The 18,155-nt window shown below is 50.9% G+C and overlaps 1 protein-coding gene across 1 annotated transcript in view; it reads right to left on the bottom strand.

The window, feature by feature from the left end:
• The window catches only part of CNPPD1 (cyclin Pas1/PHO80 domain containing 1), a 35,134-nt gene extending 17,616 nt beyond the window's left edge, over positions 1–17,518 (bottom strand). The window contains exons 1-3 of the mRNA XM_038754001.1: positions 17,379–17,518; positions 8,989–9,091; positions 1,828–1,909 (exon numbers count right to left, since the gene is read on the bottom strand). Coding sequence (XP_038609929.1) covers positions 1,828–1,909; positions 8,989–9,091; positions 17,379–17,447 — 254 coding nt within the window. The 5' untranslated portion in view covers positions 17,448–17,518. The remainder of the gene's footprint in view (positions 1–1,827; positions 1,910–8,988; positions 9,092–17,378) is intronic.
• Between the last annotated feature and the right edge of the window lie 637 nt (positions 17,519–18,155).

The raw sequence follows: 18,155 nt of genomic DNA, 5'->3' as shown, positions 1-18,155 counted from the left end.
CCCCCCGCCCCCCTCAGGGCCCGCTCCATGCCCCCCGACCCCCTCAGGGCCCATCCACGCCCCCTGCCCCCTCAGGGCCCATCCACGCCCCCTGCCCCCATCAGGGCCCGCCCCGTGCCCCCTGACCCCCTCAGGGCCCGCCCCGCGCCCCCTGCCCCCTCAGGGCCTGCTCCATGGCCCCGACCCCCTCAGGACCCACCCCGTGCCCTCCAGCCCCCTCAGGGCCCGCTCCATGCCCTCCGACGCCCTCAGGGCCCGTCCACACCTCCTGCCCCCTCAGGGCCCGCTCCGTGCCCCCCCTCAGGGCCAGTCCACACCCCCTGTCCCCTCAGGGCCTGCTCCATGCCCCCTGCCCCCTCAGGGCCCCCTCCACGCCCCCTGACCCCCTCAGGGCCCGTTCCATGCCCCCCAACCCCCTCAGGACCCAACCCGTGCCCTCCAGTCCCCTCAGGGCCCACTCCATGGCCCCCGACCCCCTCAGGGCCCGTCCACACCTCCTGCTCCCTCAGAGCCTGCTCCATGCCACCCCCTCAACCCCGACCCCATCAGGGCCCACCCCACGCCCCCTGCCCCCCTCAGGGCCCGCTCCATGCCCCCTCAGGGCCCATCCACACCCCGTGCCCCCCTCAGGGCCCACTCCATGCCCCCTGACCCCCTCCGGGCCTGTCCACACACCCCGCCCCCTCAGGTCCCACTCAATGCCCCCCGACCGCCTCAGGGCCCTTCCACACCCCCTGCCCTCCTCAGGGCCCCCTCCATGCCCCCTAGCCCCTCAGGGCCCACTCCATGCTCCCTGACTCCCTCAGGACCCGCCCCATGCCCTCCAGCCCCCTCAGGGCCCACTCCATGCCCCCCGACCCCCTCAGGGCCCACCCCACACCCCCGATCCCCTCAGGACCCGCTCCATGCCCCCTGCCCCCTCAGGACCCACCCCATGCTCCCTAGCCTCCTCAGGGCCCACTCCATGCCCCCCCAACCCCCTCAGGGCCCATCCACACCTCCTGCCCCCTCAGGGCCTGCTCCATGCCCCCTGACCCCCTCAGGGCCCGTTCACACCCCCTGCCCCCCTCAGGGCCGGCTCCATGCTCCCTGACCCCTTCAGGGCCCGTCCCACACCCCCTGCCCCCCTCAGGGCCCGCCCCATGCCCCTTGACCCCCTCAGGGCCCATCCACACCCTCTGCCCCCTCAGGGCCCGCTCCATGCTCCCCGACCCCCTCAGGGCCCATCCACGCCCTCTGCCCCCTCAAGGCCCGCTCCGCGCCCCCCCGACCCCCTCAGGGCCCGCCCCGTGCCCCCTGCCCCCCTCAGGGCCCATCCACACCCTCTGCCCCCTCAGGGCCCGCTCCATGCTCCCTGATCCCCTCAGGGCCCATTCATGCCCTCTGCCCCCCTCAAGGCCCGCTCCATGCCCCCCGACCCCCTCAGGGCCCATCCATGCCCCCTGACCCCTTCAGGGCCCATCCATACCCTCTGCCCCCTCAAGGCCCGCTCCATGCCCCCTGACCCACTCAGGGCCTGCCCCATGCCTCCTGCCCCCCTCAGAGCCCACTCCATGCGCCCCGACCCCCTCAGGGCCCGCTCCATGCCCCCTGACCCCCTGACGGCCCATCCATGCCCCCCGACCCCCTCAGAGCCCGCTCCATGCCCCCCGACCCCCTCAGGGTCCATCCATGCCCCCCGACCCCCTCAGGGTCCATCCATGCCCCCCGACCCCCTCAGGGCCCGCCCCGCGCCCCCTGACCCCTCAGGGTCCGCTCCATGCCCCCTGACCCCCTCAGGGCCCACCCCGCGCCCCCCGCCCCCCATCCCACTCGCCGGGAGCCCACCTGGACACGTGGCAGACATATTTCTTCTGGAGCCGGCGGATGGGGCTGGGGGCGGCCTTCTGCAGCAGTTCCACCGCGATATCTGTCGGGGGGAGGGGGCTGGGGTCACCCTCCCATTCCCTCCTCAACGCTATTTATTGAGCGCTTACTGGGTGCCGAGCACTCTACTAAGCGCTTCAGAGAGTAGTAAGGAATTGGTAGGCGCGTTCCCTGCCCACCAGCTTACGATCTTCTAGACTGTGAGCCCGCTGTCGGGTAGGGACCGCCTCTATATGTGGCCAACTTGGACTTCCCAAGCGCTCAGTACAGTGCTCTGCACACAGTAAGCGCTCAATAAATACAACTGAATGAGTGAATGAATGGTCTAGAGGGCTCCGTCACTGTTACAGATTGAGGCCCAGGCACTGTTAGGACCCCCGGCCCACGTCCTGGCTCTGGCCTAGACGCCCTCCCTCCTCAAATCCCAGACAATCACACTGCCCCCCCTTCAAAGCCCTACTGAAGGCTCACCTCCTCCAGGAGGCCCCCCCAGACTAAACCCCCCTTTTGATGATGATGATGGCATTTGTAAAGCGCTTACTATGTGTGAAGCACTGTTCTAAGCGCTGGGGGGGAAACAAGGTGGTCAGGTTGTCCCACGTGGGGCTCACAGTCTTCATCCCCATTTTCCAGATGAGGTCACCGAGGCCCAGAGAATAATAATAATAATTGCATTTATTAAGTGCTTATTATGTGCAAAGCACTGTTCTAAGCGCTGGGGAGGTTACAAGGTGATCAGGTTGTCCCATGGGGGGCTCACACCCTTAATTCCCATTTTACAGATGAGGTAACTGCTGAGGCCCAGAGAAGTGAAGTGACTTGCCCAAAGTCACCCAGCTGACAAGTGGCGGAGTCGGGATTAGAACCCATGACCTCTGACTCCCAAGCCCGGACTCTTTCCACTGAGCCACGCTGCTTCTTTTTTCCTCTGCTCCTCCTCCCCACCCCATCACCCCCACTCCCTCCCTCTGCTCTACCCCCCTCCCCGCCCCACAGCACTTGCGGGTATTCATTCCTTCATTCATTCAATCGTATTTATTGAGCGCTTACTGTGTGCAGAGCACTGGACTAAGCGCTTGGGAAGTCCAAGTCGGCAACATCTAGAGACGGTCCCTACCCAACAACGGGCTCACATTCATTCATTCATTCATTCAATCGTATTTATTGAGCGCTTACTGTGTGCAGAGCACTGGACTAAGCGCTTGGGAAGGACAAGTCGGCAACATCTAGAGATGGTCCCTACCCAACAATGGGCTCACATTCATTCATTCATTCAATAGTATTTATTGAGCGCTTACTGTGTGCAGAACACTGGACTAAGCGCTTGGAAAGTCCAAGTCGGCGACATCTAGAGACGGTCCCTACCCAACAACGGGCTCACATTCATTCATTCGTTCATTTATTTATTACTCTATTTATTTATTTATTTATTTATTTTACTTGTACATTTCTATCCTACTTATTTTATTTTGTTGGTATGTTTGGTTCTGTTCTCTGTCTCCCCCTTTTAGACTGTGAGCCCACTGTTGGGTAGGGACTGTCTCTATGTGATGCCAATTTGTACTTCCCAAGCGCTTAGTACAGTGCTCTGCACATAGTAAGCGCTCAATAAATACGATTGATTGATTGATTGATTGATTTAATCATATTTATTGAGCGCTTACTGTGTGCAGAGCACTGGACTAAGCTCTTGGGAAGTCCAAGTCAGCAACATCTAGAGATGGTCCCTACCCAACAGCGGGCTCACAGTCTAGAAGGGGGAGACAGACGACGAAACAAAACACATGGACTGGGGTCAAGTCATCAGAATAAATAGAAGTAAAGCTAGATGCACATTATTAACAAAATAGAGTAGTAAATATGGACAAGTAAAATAAATAGAGTAATAAATCTGGACAAACATATATACAGGCGGTGTGGGGAGGGGAAGGAGGGAGGGCGGGGGCGGATGGGGAGGAGGAGAGGAAAAAGGGGGCTGAGTGTGGGAAGGCCTCCCAGAGGAGGTGAGCTCTCCATAGGGATTTGAAGGGAGGAAGAGAGCCAGCTTGGCGGATGGGCAGAGGGATTGGGGGCATTCCAGGCCCGGGGGAGGACAGGGGCCGGGGGTCGACGGCGGGACGGGCAAGAACGAGGCCTAACGGGGAGGAGATCAGCGGCAGAGGAGCGGAGGGTGCGGGCTGCGATGGACAAGGACCGAAGGGAGGGGAAGGAGGAGGGGGCCAGGGGATGGTATAATTCGACTTATTTACATTAATGATGCGTATATATCTACAATTCTATTTATTGATATTGATGCCATTGATGCCCTTCTACTTGTTTTGTTGTCTGTCTTCCCTCTTCTAAGCTGTGCGCCCGATGTGGGCAGGGGCTGCCTCTCTCTAGTGCTGAATTGGACTTTTCAAGCGCTTAGTCCAGTGCTCTGTGCACAGTAAGTGCTCAGTAAATACGACTGACTGACTGAATGAGTGAACACTTACTGCCTTCCCAGACTGAGCCCCTTCCTTCCTCTCCCCCTCGTCCCCCTCTCCATCCCCCCCATCTTACCTCCTTCCCTTCCCCACAGCACCTGTATATACGGATGTTTGTACAGATTTATCACTCTATTTATTTATTTATTTATTTTACTTGTACATATCTACTATATTTTATTTTGTTAGTATGTTCGGTTTTGTTCTCCATCTCCCCCTTTTAGACTGTGAGCCCACTGTTGGGTAGGGACTGTCTCTAGATGTTGCCAACTTGCACTTCCCAGGCGCTTAGTCCAGTGCTCTGTGCACAGTAAGCGCTCAATAAATACGATTGATTGATTGATTGATTACTGCGTGGGGACTACTGTGTTTGGCACATTCATTCGTTCAATCATCTTTATTAATAATAATAATAATAATAATGATGGCATTTGTTAAGTACTTACTATGTGCAAAGCACTGTTCTAAGCGCTGGGGGGAAACAAGGTGATCAGGTTGTCCCACGGGGGGCTCACAATCTTAATCCCCATTTTACAGATGAGGGAACTGAGGCCCAGAGAAGTGAAGTGACTTGCCCAAAGTCACACAGCTGACAATTGGCGGAGCTGGGATTTGAACCCATGACCTCTGACTCCAGAGCCCGGGCTCTTGCCACTGAGCCACCCTGCTTCTCTTTATTCTCTTTATTGAGCGCTTACTGTGTGCAGAGCACTGGACTAAGCGCTTGGGAAGCACAAGTCGGCAACATAAGGAGACTGTCCCTACCCAACAGCGGGCTCACAGTCTAGAGGGGGAGACAGACAATAAAACTGAACATATTAACAAAATAAAATAAATAGAATAAATATGTACAAATAAAATAGAGTTATAAATCCGTACAAACATATATACATATATACAGGTGATGTGGGGAGGGGAAGGAGGTAAGGCGGGGGGGATGGGGAATTTATTCATTCAGTAAATACGATTGAATGAATGAATGAATGAATAATAATGGCATTTATTAAGCACTTACTATGTGCAAAGCACTGTTCTAAGCGCTGGGGAGGTTACAAGGTGATCAGGTTGTCCCACTGGGGGCTCCCAGTCTTCATCCCCATTTTCCAGATGAGGGAACGGAGGCCCAGAGAAGCGAAGTGACTTGCCCAAAGTCCCACAGCTGACAAGTGGCAGAGCCGGGATTCGAACCCACAACCTCTGGCTCCCAAGCCTGGGCTCTTTCCACTGAGCCACGCAGCTTCTTGAGGGCCGCCGACCCCCAGTTTGTGTTTGTGGGGATTCCTTCTGGGTGAACGGGGGTCCCCCCTCAAGTGTGTTTGTGCTGACACCATTTGTGTGAGGCCCCATGTGCGTTTGTGGTGATTCTGCCTGGGTAGTAATAATTATAATAATGATGGTATTTGGCTCAGTGGAAAGAGCACGGGCTTTGGAGTCAGGTCATGGGTTCAAATCCCAACTCTGCCAAGTAATAATAATTCATTCAATCGTATTTATTGAGTGCTTACTGTGTGCAGAGCACTGTACTAAGTGCTTGGCAATAATAATAATAATAATAATCAATCATATTTATTGAGCACTTACTGTGTGCAGAGCACTGCACTAAGCGCTTGGGAAGTCCAAGTTGGCAACATATAGAGACGGTCCCTACCCAACAGTGGGCTCACAGTCTAGAAGACTTACTATGTGCCAAGCACTGTTCTAAGTGCTGGGGAGGTTACAAAGTGATCGGGTTGTCCCATGGGAGGCTCACAGTCTTCATCCCCATTTGACAGATGAGGTCACTGAGGCCCAGAGAAGTGAAGTGACTTGCCCAAAGTCACCCAGCTGACAGTTGGCGGAGCCGGGATTGGAACCCAGGACCTCTGACTCCAAAGCCCGGGCTCTTTCCACTGAGCCACGCTGCTTCTCTTCTCTACTTCACGCCATATTCGTTTGACGCATTCAATCGTATTTATTTTTTAGACTGTGAGCCCACTGTTGGGTAGGGACTGTCTCTATATGTTGCCAATTTGTACTTCCCAAGCGCTTAGTACAGTGCTCTGCACATAGTAAGCGCTCAATAAATACGATTGATTGATTGATTGATTGATTGAGCGCTTACCGTGTGCAGAGCACTGTAACTTGTACTTCCCAAGTGCTTAGTCCAGTGCTCTGTACACAGTAAGCGCTGAATACGATTGATTGAATGAATGAATGAATACTAAGCACTTATCCCCCCCCCCCAGTGCTTCGAACAGTGCTCGGCACATAGCAAGCGCTTAACAAATACCATCCTCATGATCATTCAATCGTATTTATTGAGCGCTTACTGTGTGCAGAGCACTGTACTAAGCGCTTATCCCCCCCCAGCACTTAGAAGTGCTTGGCACATAGCAGGCGCTTAACAAAGACCATCATTATGACCATTCTGCTCACAGAGAAGCAGCGTGGCTCAGTGGAAAGAGCCCGGGCTTGGGAGTCAGAGGTCGTGGGTTCAAATCCCCGCTCCACCAACTGTTAGCTGTGTGACTTTGGGCAAGTCAGCGCGGGTCCATGGAAAGAGCCCGGGGTTTGGAGTCAGAGGTCGTGGGTTCAAATCCCGGCTCTGCCACTTGTCAGCTGTGTGACTTTGGGCAAGTCACTTCACTTCTCTGGGCCTCAGTTACCTCATCTTTAAAATCATCATCATCATCATCAATCGTATTTATTGAGCGCTTACTATGTGCAGAGCACTGGACTAAGCGCTTGGGAAGTACAAATTGGCAACATATAGAGACAGTCCCTACCCAACAGTGGGCTCACAGTCTAAAAGGGGGAGACAGAAAACAAAACCAAACATACTAACAAAATAAAATAAATAGGATAGATATGTACAAGTAAAATAAATAAATAGAGTACAACCATATATACATCTATCCAGGTGCTGTGGGGAAGGGAAGGAGGTAAGATGGGGAGGATGGAGAGGGGGACGAGGGGGAGAGGAAGGAAGGGGCTGAGTGTGGGAAGGCCTCCTGGAGGAGGTGAGCTCTCAGCAGGGCCTTGAAGGGAGGAAGAGAGCCAGCTTGGCGGAGGGATTGGGGGCATTCCAGGCCCGGGGGAGGACGGGGGCCGGGGGTCCATGGCGGGACGGTCGAGAACGAGGCCTAACGGTGAGGAGATTAGCGACAGAGGAGTGGAGGGTGCGGGCTGCGATGGAGAAGGAGAGAAGGGAGGTGAGGGAGGAGGGGGTGAGGTGATGGACAGCCTGGAAGCCCAGGGTGAGGAGTTTCTGCCTGATGCACACATTGATTGGTAGCCACTGGAGATTTTTGAGGAGGGGAGTAATATGCCCAGAGCGTTTCTGGACAAAGATAATCCGGGCAGCAGCATGAAGTATGGATTGAAGTATGGATTTAAAATGTGGATTAAGACTGTGAGCCCCCCCCATAGGACAACCTGATCACCTTGTAAACCCCCCCGCGCACTTAGAACAGTGCTTTGCATATAGTAAGTGCTTAATAAATGCCATTATTATTATTATTTCACTTCTCTGGGCCTCAGTTCCCCCATCTGTCAAATGGGGATGAGGACTGTGAGCCCCCCGTGGGACAACCTGATCACCGTGTAACCTCCCCCGCGCTTAGAACAGTGCTTTACACATAGTAAGCACTTAATAAATGCCATTATTATTATTATTATTATTATTATTTCACTTCGCTGGGCCTCAGTTCCCCCATCTGTCAAATCGGGATGAAGACTGTGAGCCCCCCATGGGACAACCTGATCACCGTGTAACCTCCCCCGCGCTTAGAACAGTGCTTGGCACATAGTAAGCGCTTAATAAATGCTATTATTATTATTTGAGTGCTTCCTGTGTGCAGAGCACTGCACTAAGCGCTTCTTCTAGCCTGTGAGCCCGCTGTTGGGTAGGGACCGACTCTCTATGTTGCCAACTTGGGCTTCCCAAGCGCTTAGTACAGTGCTCTGCACTCAGGAAGCGCTCAGTAAATATGATTGAATGAATGAGTGGGGGAAGGGGCAGGCCGAGGCCCGTAACAGCCACAGGTGCGCGCGCACCCACCCCCTCCCGCGCCACGCATGCGCGGCACCGTCTGCACACACACCCCCCGCGCGCGACGCATGCGCAGATCGCCCCCCTGCACGCGCTCCACCCCCTCCCTCCGCACGCGACCCGCCCCCGTGACACGCATGCGCCGCGCCCTCCGCACGCGGTCACCTCCGTACGCACCTCTTCCCCACCAGCGCCACGCATGCGCGGCTCCCTCGGCACGCACGCCCCCCCCCCCCCGCGTGACGCATGCGCAAATCCCTCCGCACGCTCCCCCCCCCCCCCGGCTATCCATGCGCGGCTCCCCCCGCACGCTCCCCCGCCCCAGCGCTACGCATGCGCGGCATCCTCCACACGCGCCCCCACCCCAGCGCCGCGCATGCGCGGCTCCCTCTGCACGCACTCCCCTGCTGGACGCATGCGCAGGCTCCTCCGCTCGCCCCCCCACGCCGCTGCGCAACGCATGCGCGCTCCACTTCGCACGCGCCGCGCCCCAGCGCTACGCATGCGCGGCTTCCTCCGCACGCGCCACGCATGCGCAGCTCCCTCGGCACGGTCCCCCTCCCCGCGCCACGCATGCGCCCCCCGTCCGGCGGTTCGCGCGCATGCGCCCTGCGGGCGACTGACCAGCCACGGGTCCCGAGAGCTCCTCCAAGCGGCAGTCCGGGGCCCAGCCGTAGTAGAGGCGCCGCCTCAGCCGCTCGCTCAGCTGCCGATGCCCGGGCAGGAACTGACAACCGGGGGGAAATCAATCAATCAATCAATCAATCAATCAATCGTATTTATGGAGCGCTTACTGTGTGCAGAGCACTGTACTAAAGGCTTGGGAAGTCCAAGTTGGCAACATATACAGACGGTCCCTACCCAACTGCGGGCTCACAGTCTAGAAGGGGGAGACAGAGAACAAAACCAAACATACTAACAAAATAAAATAAATAGAATAGATATGTACAAATAAAATAAATAAATAAATGAATAGAGTAATAAATCTGTACAAACATATATACATATATCCAGGTGCTGTGGGGAAGGATGGAGAGGGAGACGATGGGGAGAGGAAGGAGGGGGCTCAGTGTGGGAAGGCCTCCTGGAGGAGGTGAGCTCTCAGTAGGGCCTTGACAGTAGGGAAAACAAGGCAGGGGTCATACAGGGGTCACACGGGGGGAGGGGGGCCTCTAACCTCCCCAGCGCTTAGTAAACCCTTAATAAATGCCATCATTATTATTATCATTTATTCTGAAGACTTGACACCTGTCTCAGTGGAAAGAGCCCGGGCTCTGGAGCCAGAGGTCATGGGTTCAAATCCCAGCTCCGCCAATTGTCAGCTGGGTGACTTGGGGCAAGTCACTTCACTTCTCGGGGCCTCAGTGACCACATCTGTAAAATGGGGGTTAAGACTGCGAGCCCCCCGTGGGACAACCTGATCACCTTGTAACCTCCCCAGCGCTTAGAACAGTGCTTTGCACATAGTAAGCCCTTAATAAATGCCATTATTATTATTATTATTCTGACGACTTGACACCTGTCTCAGTGGAACGAGCCCGGGCTCTGGAGTCAGAGATCAATCAATCAATCGTATTTATTGAGCGCTTACAGTGTGCAGAGCACTGGACTAAGCGCTTGGGAAGGACAAGTTGGCAACACATAGAGACAGTCCCTACCCAACAGCGGGGGCTCACAGTCTAAAAGGGGGAGACAGAGAACAAAACCAAACATAATAACAAAGTAAAATAAATAGAATAGATAGGTACAAGTAAACTAAATAAATAAATAGAGTAATAAATATGTACAAACATATATACATATATACAGGTGCTGTGGGGAAGGTCATGGGTTCAAATCCCAGCTCTGCCAATTGTCAGCTGGGTGACTTTGGGCAAGTCACTTCACTTCTCTGGGCCTCAGTTCCCTCATCTGTAAAATGGGGTTTAAGATTGTGAGCCCCCCATGGGACAACCTGATCACCTTGTAACCTCCCCAGCGCTTAGAACAGTGCTTTGCACATAGTAAGCGCTTAATAAATGCCATCATTATCATTATCATTTATTCTGACGACTTGACACCTGTCTCAGTGGAAAGAGCCCGGGCTCTGGAGTCAGAGGTCATGGGTTCAAATCCCGACTCCACCAATTGTCAGCTGGGTGACTTTGGGCAAGTCACTTCACTTCTCTGGGCCTCAGTTCCCTCATCTGGAAAATGGGGGTGAAACCTGTGAGCCCCACGTGGGACAACCTGATCACCTTGTATCCCCCCCCCCCCACCGCTTAGAACAGTGCTTGGCACACAGTAAGCGCTTAACAAATACCATCATCATCCACATGTTTTGTGTGGTCATTCATTCAATCGTATTTATTGAGCGCTTCCTGTGTGCAGAGCACTGTACTAAGCGCTTGGGAAGTACAAGTTGGCAACATGTAGAGACGGTCCCTACCCAACAGCGGGCTCACAGTCTAAAAGGGGGAGACAGAGAACAAGACAAAACATATTAACAGAATAAAATAAATAGAACAGATATGTACAAGTAAAATAGAGTAATACAGTAAAATAAATAAATAAATAGAGCAATAAGTAAAATAAATAAATAAATAGAGTGATAGTCATTCTTAGAATGGGCATTCATTCAATCCTGTTTATTGAGCGATTCCTGGGCACAGAGCACTGGACTAAGCGCTTGGGAAATCCAAGTTGGCAACATAGACAGTCCCTACCCAACAACGGGCTCACAGGCTAGAAATATAAGGCCATCTGGTTGTACACAGTCCCCCGTGGGACTCCCAGTCTTCATCCCCATTTTCCAGATGAAGGAACTGAGGCCCAGGGAATAATAATAATAATAATGATGGCATTTGTTAAGCACTTACTATGTGCAAAGGACTGTTCTAAGCAATGGGGGGTTACAAGGTGATCGGGTTGTCCCACGTGGGGCTCACAATCTTCATCCCCATTTTCCAGATGAGGGAACCGAGGCCCAGAGAATAATAAGAATAATAATGATGGCACTTGTTAAGCGCTTACTCTGTGCAAAGCACTGTTCTAAGCGCGGGGGGGGGGGGGATACAAAGTGATCGGGTTGTCCCACGTGGGGCTCACAGTCTTCATCCCCATTTTACAGATGAGGGAACTGAGGCCCAGAGAATAATAAGAATAATAATGATGGCACTTGTTAAGCGCTTACTCTGTGCAAAGCACTGTTCTAAGCGCGGGGGGGGGGGGGGGGATACAAAGTGATCGGGTTGTCCCACGTGGGGCTCACAGTCTTCATCCCCATTTTACAGATGAGGGAACTGAGGCCCAGAGAAGTGAAGTGATAATGATGGCATTTATTAAGTTCTGAGAGAGAGAGAGAATGAGAGAATAATAATAATAATAATGATAGAAGCGGGAGACAGGCAACAAAACCAAACATGTGGCCACGGACTGTCTCTAGATAATAATAATAATAATAATTGGCATTTGTTAAGTGCTTACTATGTGCAAAGCACTGTTCTAAGTGCTGGGGGGATACAAGGCGATCGGGTTGTCCCACGTGGGGCTCACAATATTTTCCAGATGAGGGAACTGAGGCCCAGTGAAGTGACACACCCATAGTCACACAGCTGACAAGTGGCAGAGCCGAGATTCGAACCCACAACCTCTGACTCCAAAGCCCGGACTCTTGCCACGAAGCCACGCTGCTATCATTCATTCAATCGTATTTACTGAGCGCTTACTGTGTGCAGAGCACTGGACTAAGCGCTTGGGAAGTCCAAGTCGGCAACAGATAGAGACGGTCCCGACCCAACGACGGGCTCACAGTCTATTCATGTCCGCCTTCCCCCTCTAACAGTAATAATCATTCTCCTATTTCTGAGGCGCTTACTAGGTGCCCGGGCACTGTACTAAGCGCTGGCAGGGGGGGAGACAAGCCAATCGGGTGGGACACAGTCCCACAGGCTTCATCCCCATTTGGCAGATAAGGGAAATGAGGCCCAGAGAAGTGAAGGGATTTTCTTTCATTTTATGGTGTTTGTTAAGCACTTACCATGTGCCAGGCACTGTGCTAAGTGCTCGGGTGGATTCATTCATTCATTCAATGGCATTTATTGAGCGCTTACTGTGTGCAGAGCACTGGACTAAGCGCTTGGGAAGTCCAAGTTGGCAACATCTAGTCCCTGCCCAACAACGGGCTCACAGTCTACAATAATAATAATAATACTGATGGTATTTGTTAAGCGCTTACTAGGTGCCAAGCACTGTTCTAAGCACTGGGGGAGATACAGGGTAATCAGGTTGTCCCACATGGGGCTCACAGTTTTAATCCCCATTTTCCAGATGAGGTCACTGAGGCCCATTCATTCATTCCTTCAATCGTATTTATTGAGCGCTTACTGTGTGCAGAGCACTGGACTAAGCGCTTGGGAAATACAAGTTGGCAACATCTAGAGACGGTCCCTCCCCAACAGCGGGCTCACAGTCTAGAAGGGGGAGACAGACAACAAAACAAAACATATTAACAAAATAAAATAAATAGAATCCCCGTGGGACAACCGGATCACCTTGTAACCTCCCCAGCACTTAGAACAGTGCTTTGCACATAGTAAGCGCTTAATAAATGCCATTATTATTATTATTCTCTGAGCCTCAGTTCCCTCATCTGTCAAATGGGGATGAAGACTGTGAGCCCCACGTGGGACAACCTGATCACCTTGTAAACTCCCCAGCGCTTAGAACAGTGCTTGGCACATAGTAAGCGCTTAATAAATGCCGTTATTATTATTATTCTCTGGGCCTCTGTTCCCTCATCTGCAAAATGGGGATGAAGACTGTGAGCCCCCAGTGGGACAACATGATCAGCTTGTAGCCTCCCCAGCGCTTAGAACAGTGCTTGGCACATGGAAAGCGCTTAATAAATGCCATCATCATTATTATTATTATTATTCTCTGGGCCTCCGTGACCTCATCTGCAAAATGGGGATGAAGATTGTGAGCCCCACATGGGACAGCCGGATCACCTTGTAACCTCCCCAGCGCTTAGAACAGTGCTTGGCACATAGTAAGCGCTTAATAAATGCCATTATTATTATTATTATTATTATTCTCTGGGCCTCAGTACCTCATCTGCCAAATGGGGATGAAGATTGTGAGTCCCCACGTGGGACAACAGGATCACTTTGTAGCCTTCCCAGCACTTAGAACAGCGCTTGGCACATAGTAAGCGCTTAATAAATGCCATCATTATTATTATTATTATTATTATTATTATTATTATTATTCTCTGGGCCTAAGTGCCTCATCTGCAAAACGGGGATAATAATAATAATTATGGCATTTATTAAGTGCTTACTATGTGCCAAGCACTGTTCTAAGCGCTGGGGAGGCTACAAGGTGATCTGGTTGCCCCACGGGGGGCTCACAGTCTTCATCCCTCTCCCCTTCCCATCCCCCCCGCCTTACCTCCTTCCCCTCCCCACAGCACCTGTATATATGTATATATGTTTGTACGGATTTATTACTCTATTTATTGATTTATTTTACTTGTACATATCTATTCTATTTATTTTATTTTGTTAATCTGTTTGGTTTTGTTCTCCGTCTCCCCCTTCTAGACTGTGAGCCCACTGTCGGGTAGGGACCGTCTCTAGATGTTGCCGACTTGGACTTCCCAAGCGCTTAGTACAGTGCTCTGCACACAGTAAGCGCTCAATAAAGACGATTGATTGATTGATTGATTCATCCCCATTTTTCAGACGAGGGAACTGAGGCCCAGGGAAGTGGAGTGACTTGCCCAAAGTCACACTGCTGACAAGTGGCGGAGCCGGGATGAGGACTGTGAGCCCCACATGGGACAACCGGATTCATTCATTCATTCAATCGTATTTATTGAGCACTTACTGATGATGATGATGGCATTTATTAGGTGCTTACTATGTGCAAAGCACTGTTCTAAGCGCTGGGGAGGTTACAAGGTGCTACATGTCTGCTTTGTGACCTTGGGCAAGGCACTTAACTTCTCAGAGCCTCAGTTACCTCATCTGTAAAATGGGGATGATGACTGTGAGCCCCACATGGGACAACCTGATCACTTTGTATCCCCCCAGCGCTTAGAACAGTGCTTTGCACATAGTAAGCGCTTAAGAAATGCTATTATTATTATTATTATTATTATCAGGTTGTCCCACAAGGGGCTCACAGTCAATCCCCATTTTACAGATGAGGGAACAGAGGCCCAGAGAAGTGACATGACTTGTCCAAAATCACCCAGCTGACAGCTGGCAGAGCTGGGATTTGAACCCACGACCTCTGACTCCAAAGACCGCGCTCTTTCCACTGAGCCACACTGCTTCTCAATCGTATTAATTGAGCGCTTACTGTGTGCACAGCACTGGACTAAGCGCTTGGGAAGTACAAGTTGGCAACATCTAGAGACGGTCCCTCCCCAACAGTGGGCTCACAGTCGAGAAGGGGGAGACAATCAATCAATCCTATTTATTGAGCGCTTACTGTGTGCAGAGCACTGTACTAAGCGCTTGGGAAGTACAAGTTGGCAACATATAGACACAGTCTCTACCCAACAGTGGGCTCACAGTCTAGTAAGCGCTTAATAAATGCTATCATTATTTTTTTTATTTGTACATATTTATTCTATTTACTTTATTTTGTTCATATGTTTTGTTTTGTTCTCGGTCTCCCCCTTTTCGACTGTGAGCCCGCTGTCGGGTAGGGACTGTCTCTATATGTTGCCAACTTGTACTTCCCAATCGCTTAGTCCAGTGCTCTGCACACAGTAAGCGCTCAATAAATACAATTGATTGACTGATAGAAGGGGGACACAGAGAACAAAACCAAACATATTAACAAAATGAAATAAATAGAATAAATATGTACAAGTAAAATAGAGTAATAATCTAATAAATAATGATCACCTTGTAGCCTCCCCTGCGCTTAGAACAGTGCTTGGCACATAGTACGCTCTTCACAAATGCCTTCATGATTATTATTATCTCCCCCTCCTCCCCCTCTCCATCCCCCTGCCTTTCCTCCTTCCCCTCCCCACAGCACCTGTATATATGTATAGATGTTTGTACAGATTTATTACTCTATTTATTGATTTATTTTACTTGTACATATCTATTCTATTTATTTTATTTTGTTAGTATGTTTGGTTTTGTTCTCTATCTCCCCCTTTTAGACTGTGAGCCCACTGTTGGGTAGGGACTGTCTCTATATGTTGCCAACTTGGACTTCCCAAGCGCTTAGTCAAGTGCTCTGCACCCAATAAACGCTCAATAAATACTATTGATTGACTGATTATAAATACGATTAGAGCTCTCCTCCTCCAGCAGGCCTTCCCAGACTGAGCCCCTTCCTTCCTCTCCCCCTTGTCCCCCTCTCCATCCCCCATCTTACCTCCTTCCCTTCCCCACAGCACCTGTATAGATGTAGATATGTTTGTACAGATTTATTACTCTATTTATTTATTTATCTTACTTGTACATATCTATTCTATTTATTTTATCTTGTTAATATGTTTGGTTTTGTTGTCTGTCTCCCCCTTCTAGCCTGTGAGCCCGCTGTTGGGTGGGGGCCGTCTCTAGATGTTGCCAACTTGGACTTCCCAAGCGCTTAGTCCAGTGCTCTGCACACAGTAAGCGCTCAATAAATCATCATCATCAATCGTATTTATTGAGCGATTACTGTGTGCAGAGCACTGGACTAAGCGCTTGGGAAGTACAAATTGGCAACACATAGAGACGGTCCCTACCCAACAGTGGGCTCACAGTCTAGAAGGGGGAGACAGAGAACAAAACCAAACATACTAACAAAATAAAGTAAATAGAATAGGTATTTACAAGTAAAATAAATAAGTAGAGTAATAAATCATCATCATCATCATCAATCGTATATGAGCGCTTACTGTGTGCAGAGCACTGGACTAAGCGCTTGGGAAGCCCAAATTGGCAACACATAGAGACAGTCCATACCCACCAGTGGGCTCACAGTCTAAAAGGGGGAGACAGAGAACAAAACCAAACACATTAACAAAATAAAATAAATAGAATAGGTATTTCCAAGTAAAATAAATAAGTAAATAGAGTAATAAATCATCATCAATCAATCGTATACGAGCGCTTACTGTGTGCAGAGCACTGGACTAAGCGCTTGGGAAGTACAAATTGGCAATACACAGAGACAGTCCCTACCCACCAGTGGGCTCACAGTCTAAAAGGGGGGAGACAGGGAACAAAACCAAACACATTAACAAAATAAAATAAATAGAATAGGTATTTCCAAGTAAAATAAATAAGTAAATAGAGTAATAAATCATCATCATCAATCGTATATGAGCGCTTACTGTGTGCAGAGCACTGGACTAAGCGCTTGGGAAGTACAAATTGGCAATACACAGAGACAGTCCCTACCCACCAGTGGGCTCACAGTCTAAAAGGGGGGAGACAGAGAACAAAACCAAACCTACTAACAAAATAAAGTAAATAGAATAGGTATTTCCAAGTAAAATAAATAAGTAGAGTAATAAATCATCATCATCAATCGTATATGAGCGCTTACTGTGTGCAGAGCACTGGACTAAGCGCTTGGGAAGTACAAATTGGCAACACACAGAGACAGTCCCTACCCACCAGTGGGCTCACAGTCTAAAAGGGGGGAGACAGAGAACAAAACCAAACCTACTAACAAAATAAAGTAAATAGAATAGGTATTTCCAAGTAAAATAAATAAGTAGAGTAATAAATCATCATCATCAATCGTATATGAGCGCTTACTGTGTGCAGAGCACTGGACTAAGCGCTTGGGAAGTACAAATTGGCAACACACAGAGACGGTCCCTACCCAACAGTGGGCTCACAGTCTAAAAGGGGGAGACAGAGAACAAAACCAAACATACCGACAGAATAAAATAAATAGAATAGATATGGACAAGTAAAATAAATAAATATAAATACGATTGATTGATGATAAATGCGATTAGAAGGAGTGAATCTAGGCCAACCTCCCCGGGCCTCCTCTCCCCTCCTCACCGTGAAATCCTGGAAGCCGGCCAGGGAGAAGGCCCCTTCCTCGTCCAGGAGCAGGCCGGACAACTCCATCCCGCACAGAGAGGGCACGGAGAGGGCCCAGGGAGCACAGCAGCAGGAGGAGGAGAAGGAGGAGGGTGGCAGGAGGGTGTTGTTGTCCCCTCTCTTCCTCTTCCGTCTCCTTTTTGGAGGCGGGGACACCCAGGGGGAGGGGACAAGGGAGAGGGGACGGCCCACTGACCATCCCATCTCAGGAGAATAATAACACCGAGGGCATCCGGGAATAATCCTCTTTATTTATTTATTCCATTGATCAATCAATCAATCGTATTGATTGAGCGCCTACTGTGTGCAGAGCACTGGACTGAGCGCTTGGGAAGGACAAGTTGGCAACATCTAGAGACGGTCCCTACCCGACAGGATCTGCCAGCGTGGCTCAGGGGACGGAGCAAGGGCTTTGAAGTCAGAGGTTGTGGGTTCAAATCCCGGCTCCGCCGCTTGTCAGCTGGGTGACTTTGGGCAAGCCGCTTCATTTCTCTGGGCCTCAGCTACCTCATCTGGAAAATGGGGATTGAGACTGTGAGCCCTCTGTGGGACAACCTGATCACCTTGTAACCGCCCCCAGTGCTTTACACAGAGTAAGCTCTTAATAAATGCCATCGTTATTATTATTCAAGCGCTTAGTACAGTGCTCTGCACATAGTAAGCGCTCAATAAATACGATTGATTGATTGATTGGGCTCACAGTCTAGAAGGGGAAGACAGAGAATATATATCCCC

This window comes from Tachyglossus aculeatus, chromosome 1 (genome assembly GCF_015852505.1).
Source record: "Tachyglossus aculeatus isolate mTacAcu1 chromosome 1, mTacAcu1.pri, whole genome shotgun sequence".
NCBI classification, from domain to species: domain Eukaryota; kingdom Metazoa; phylum Chordata; class Mammalia; order Monotremata; family Tachyglossidae; genus Tachyglossus; species Tachyglossus aculeatus.
This window is presented reverse-complemented; position numbering and strand designations above follow the sequence as displayed.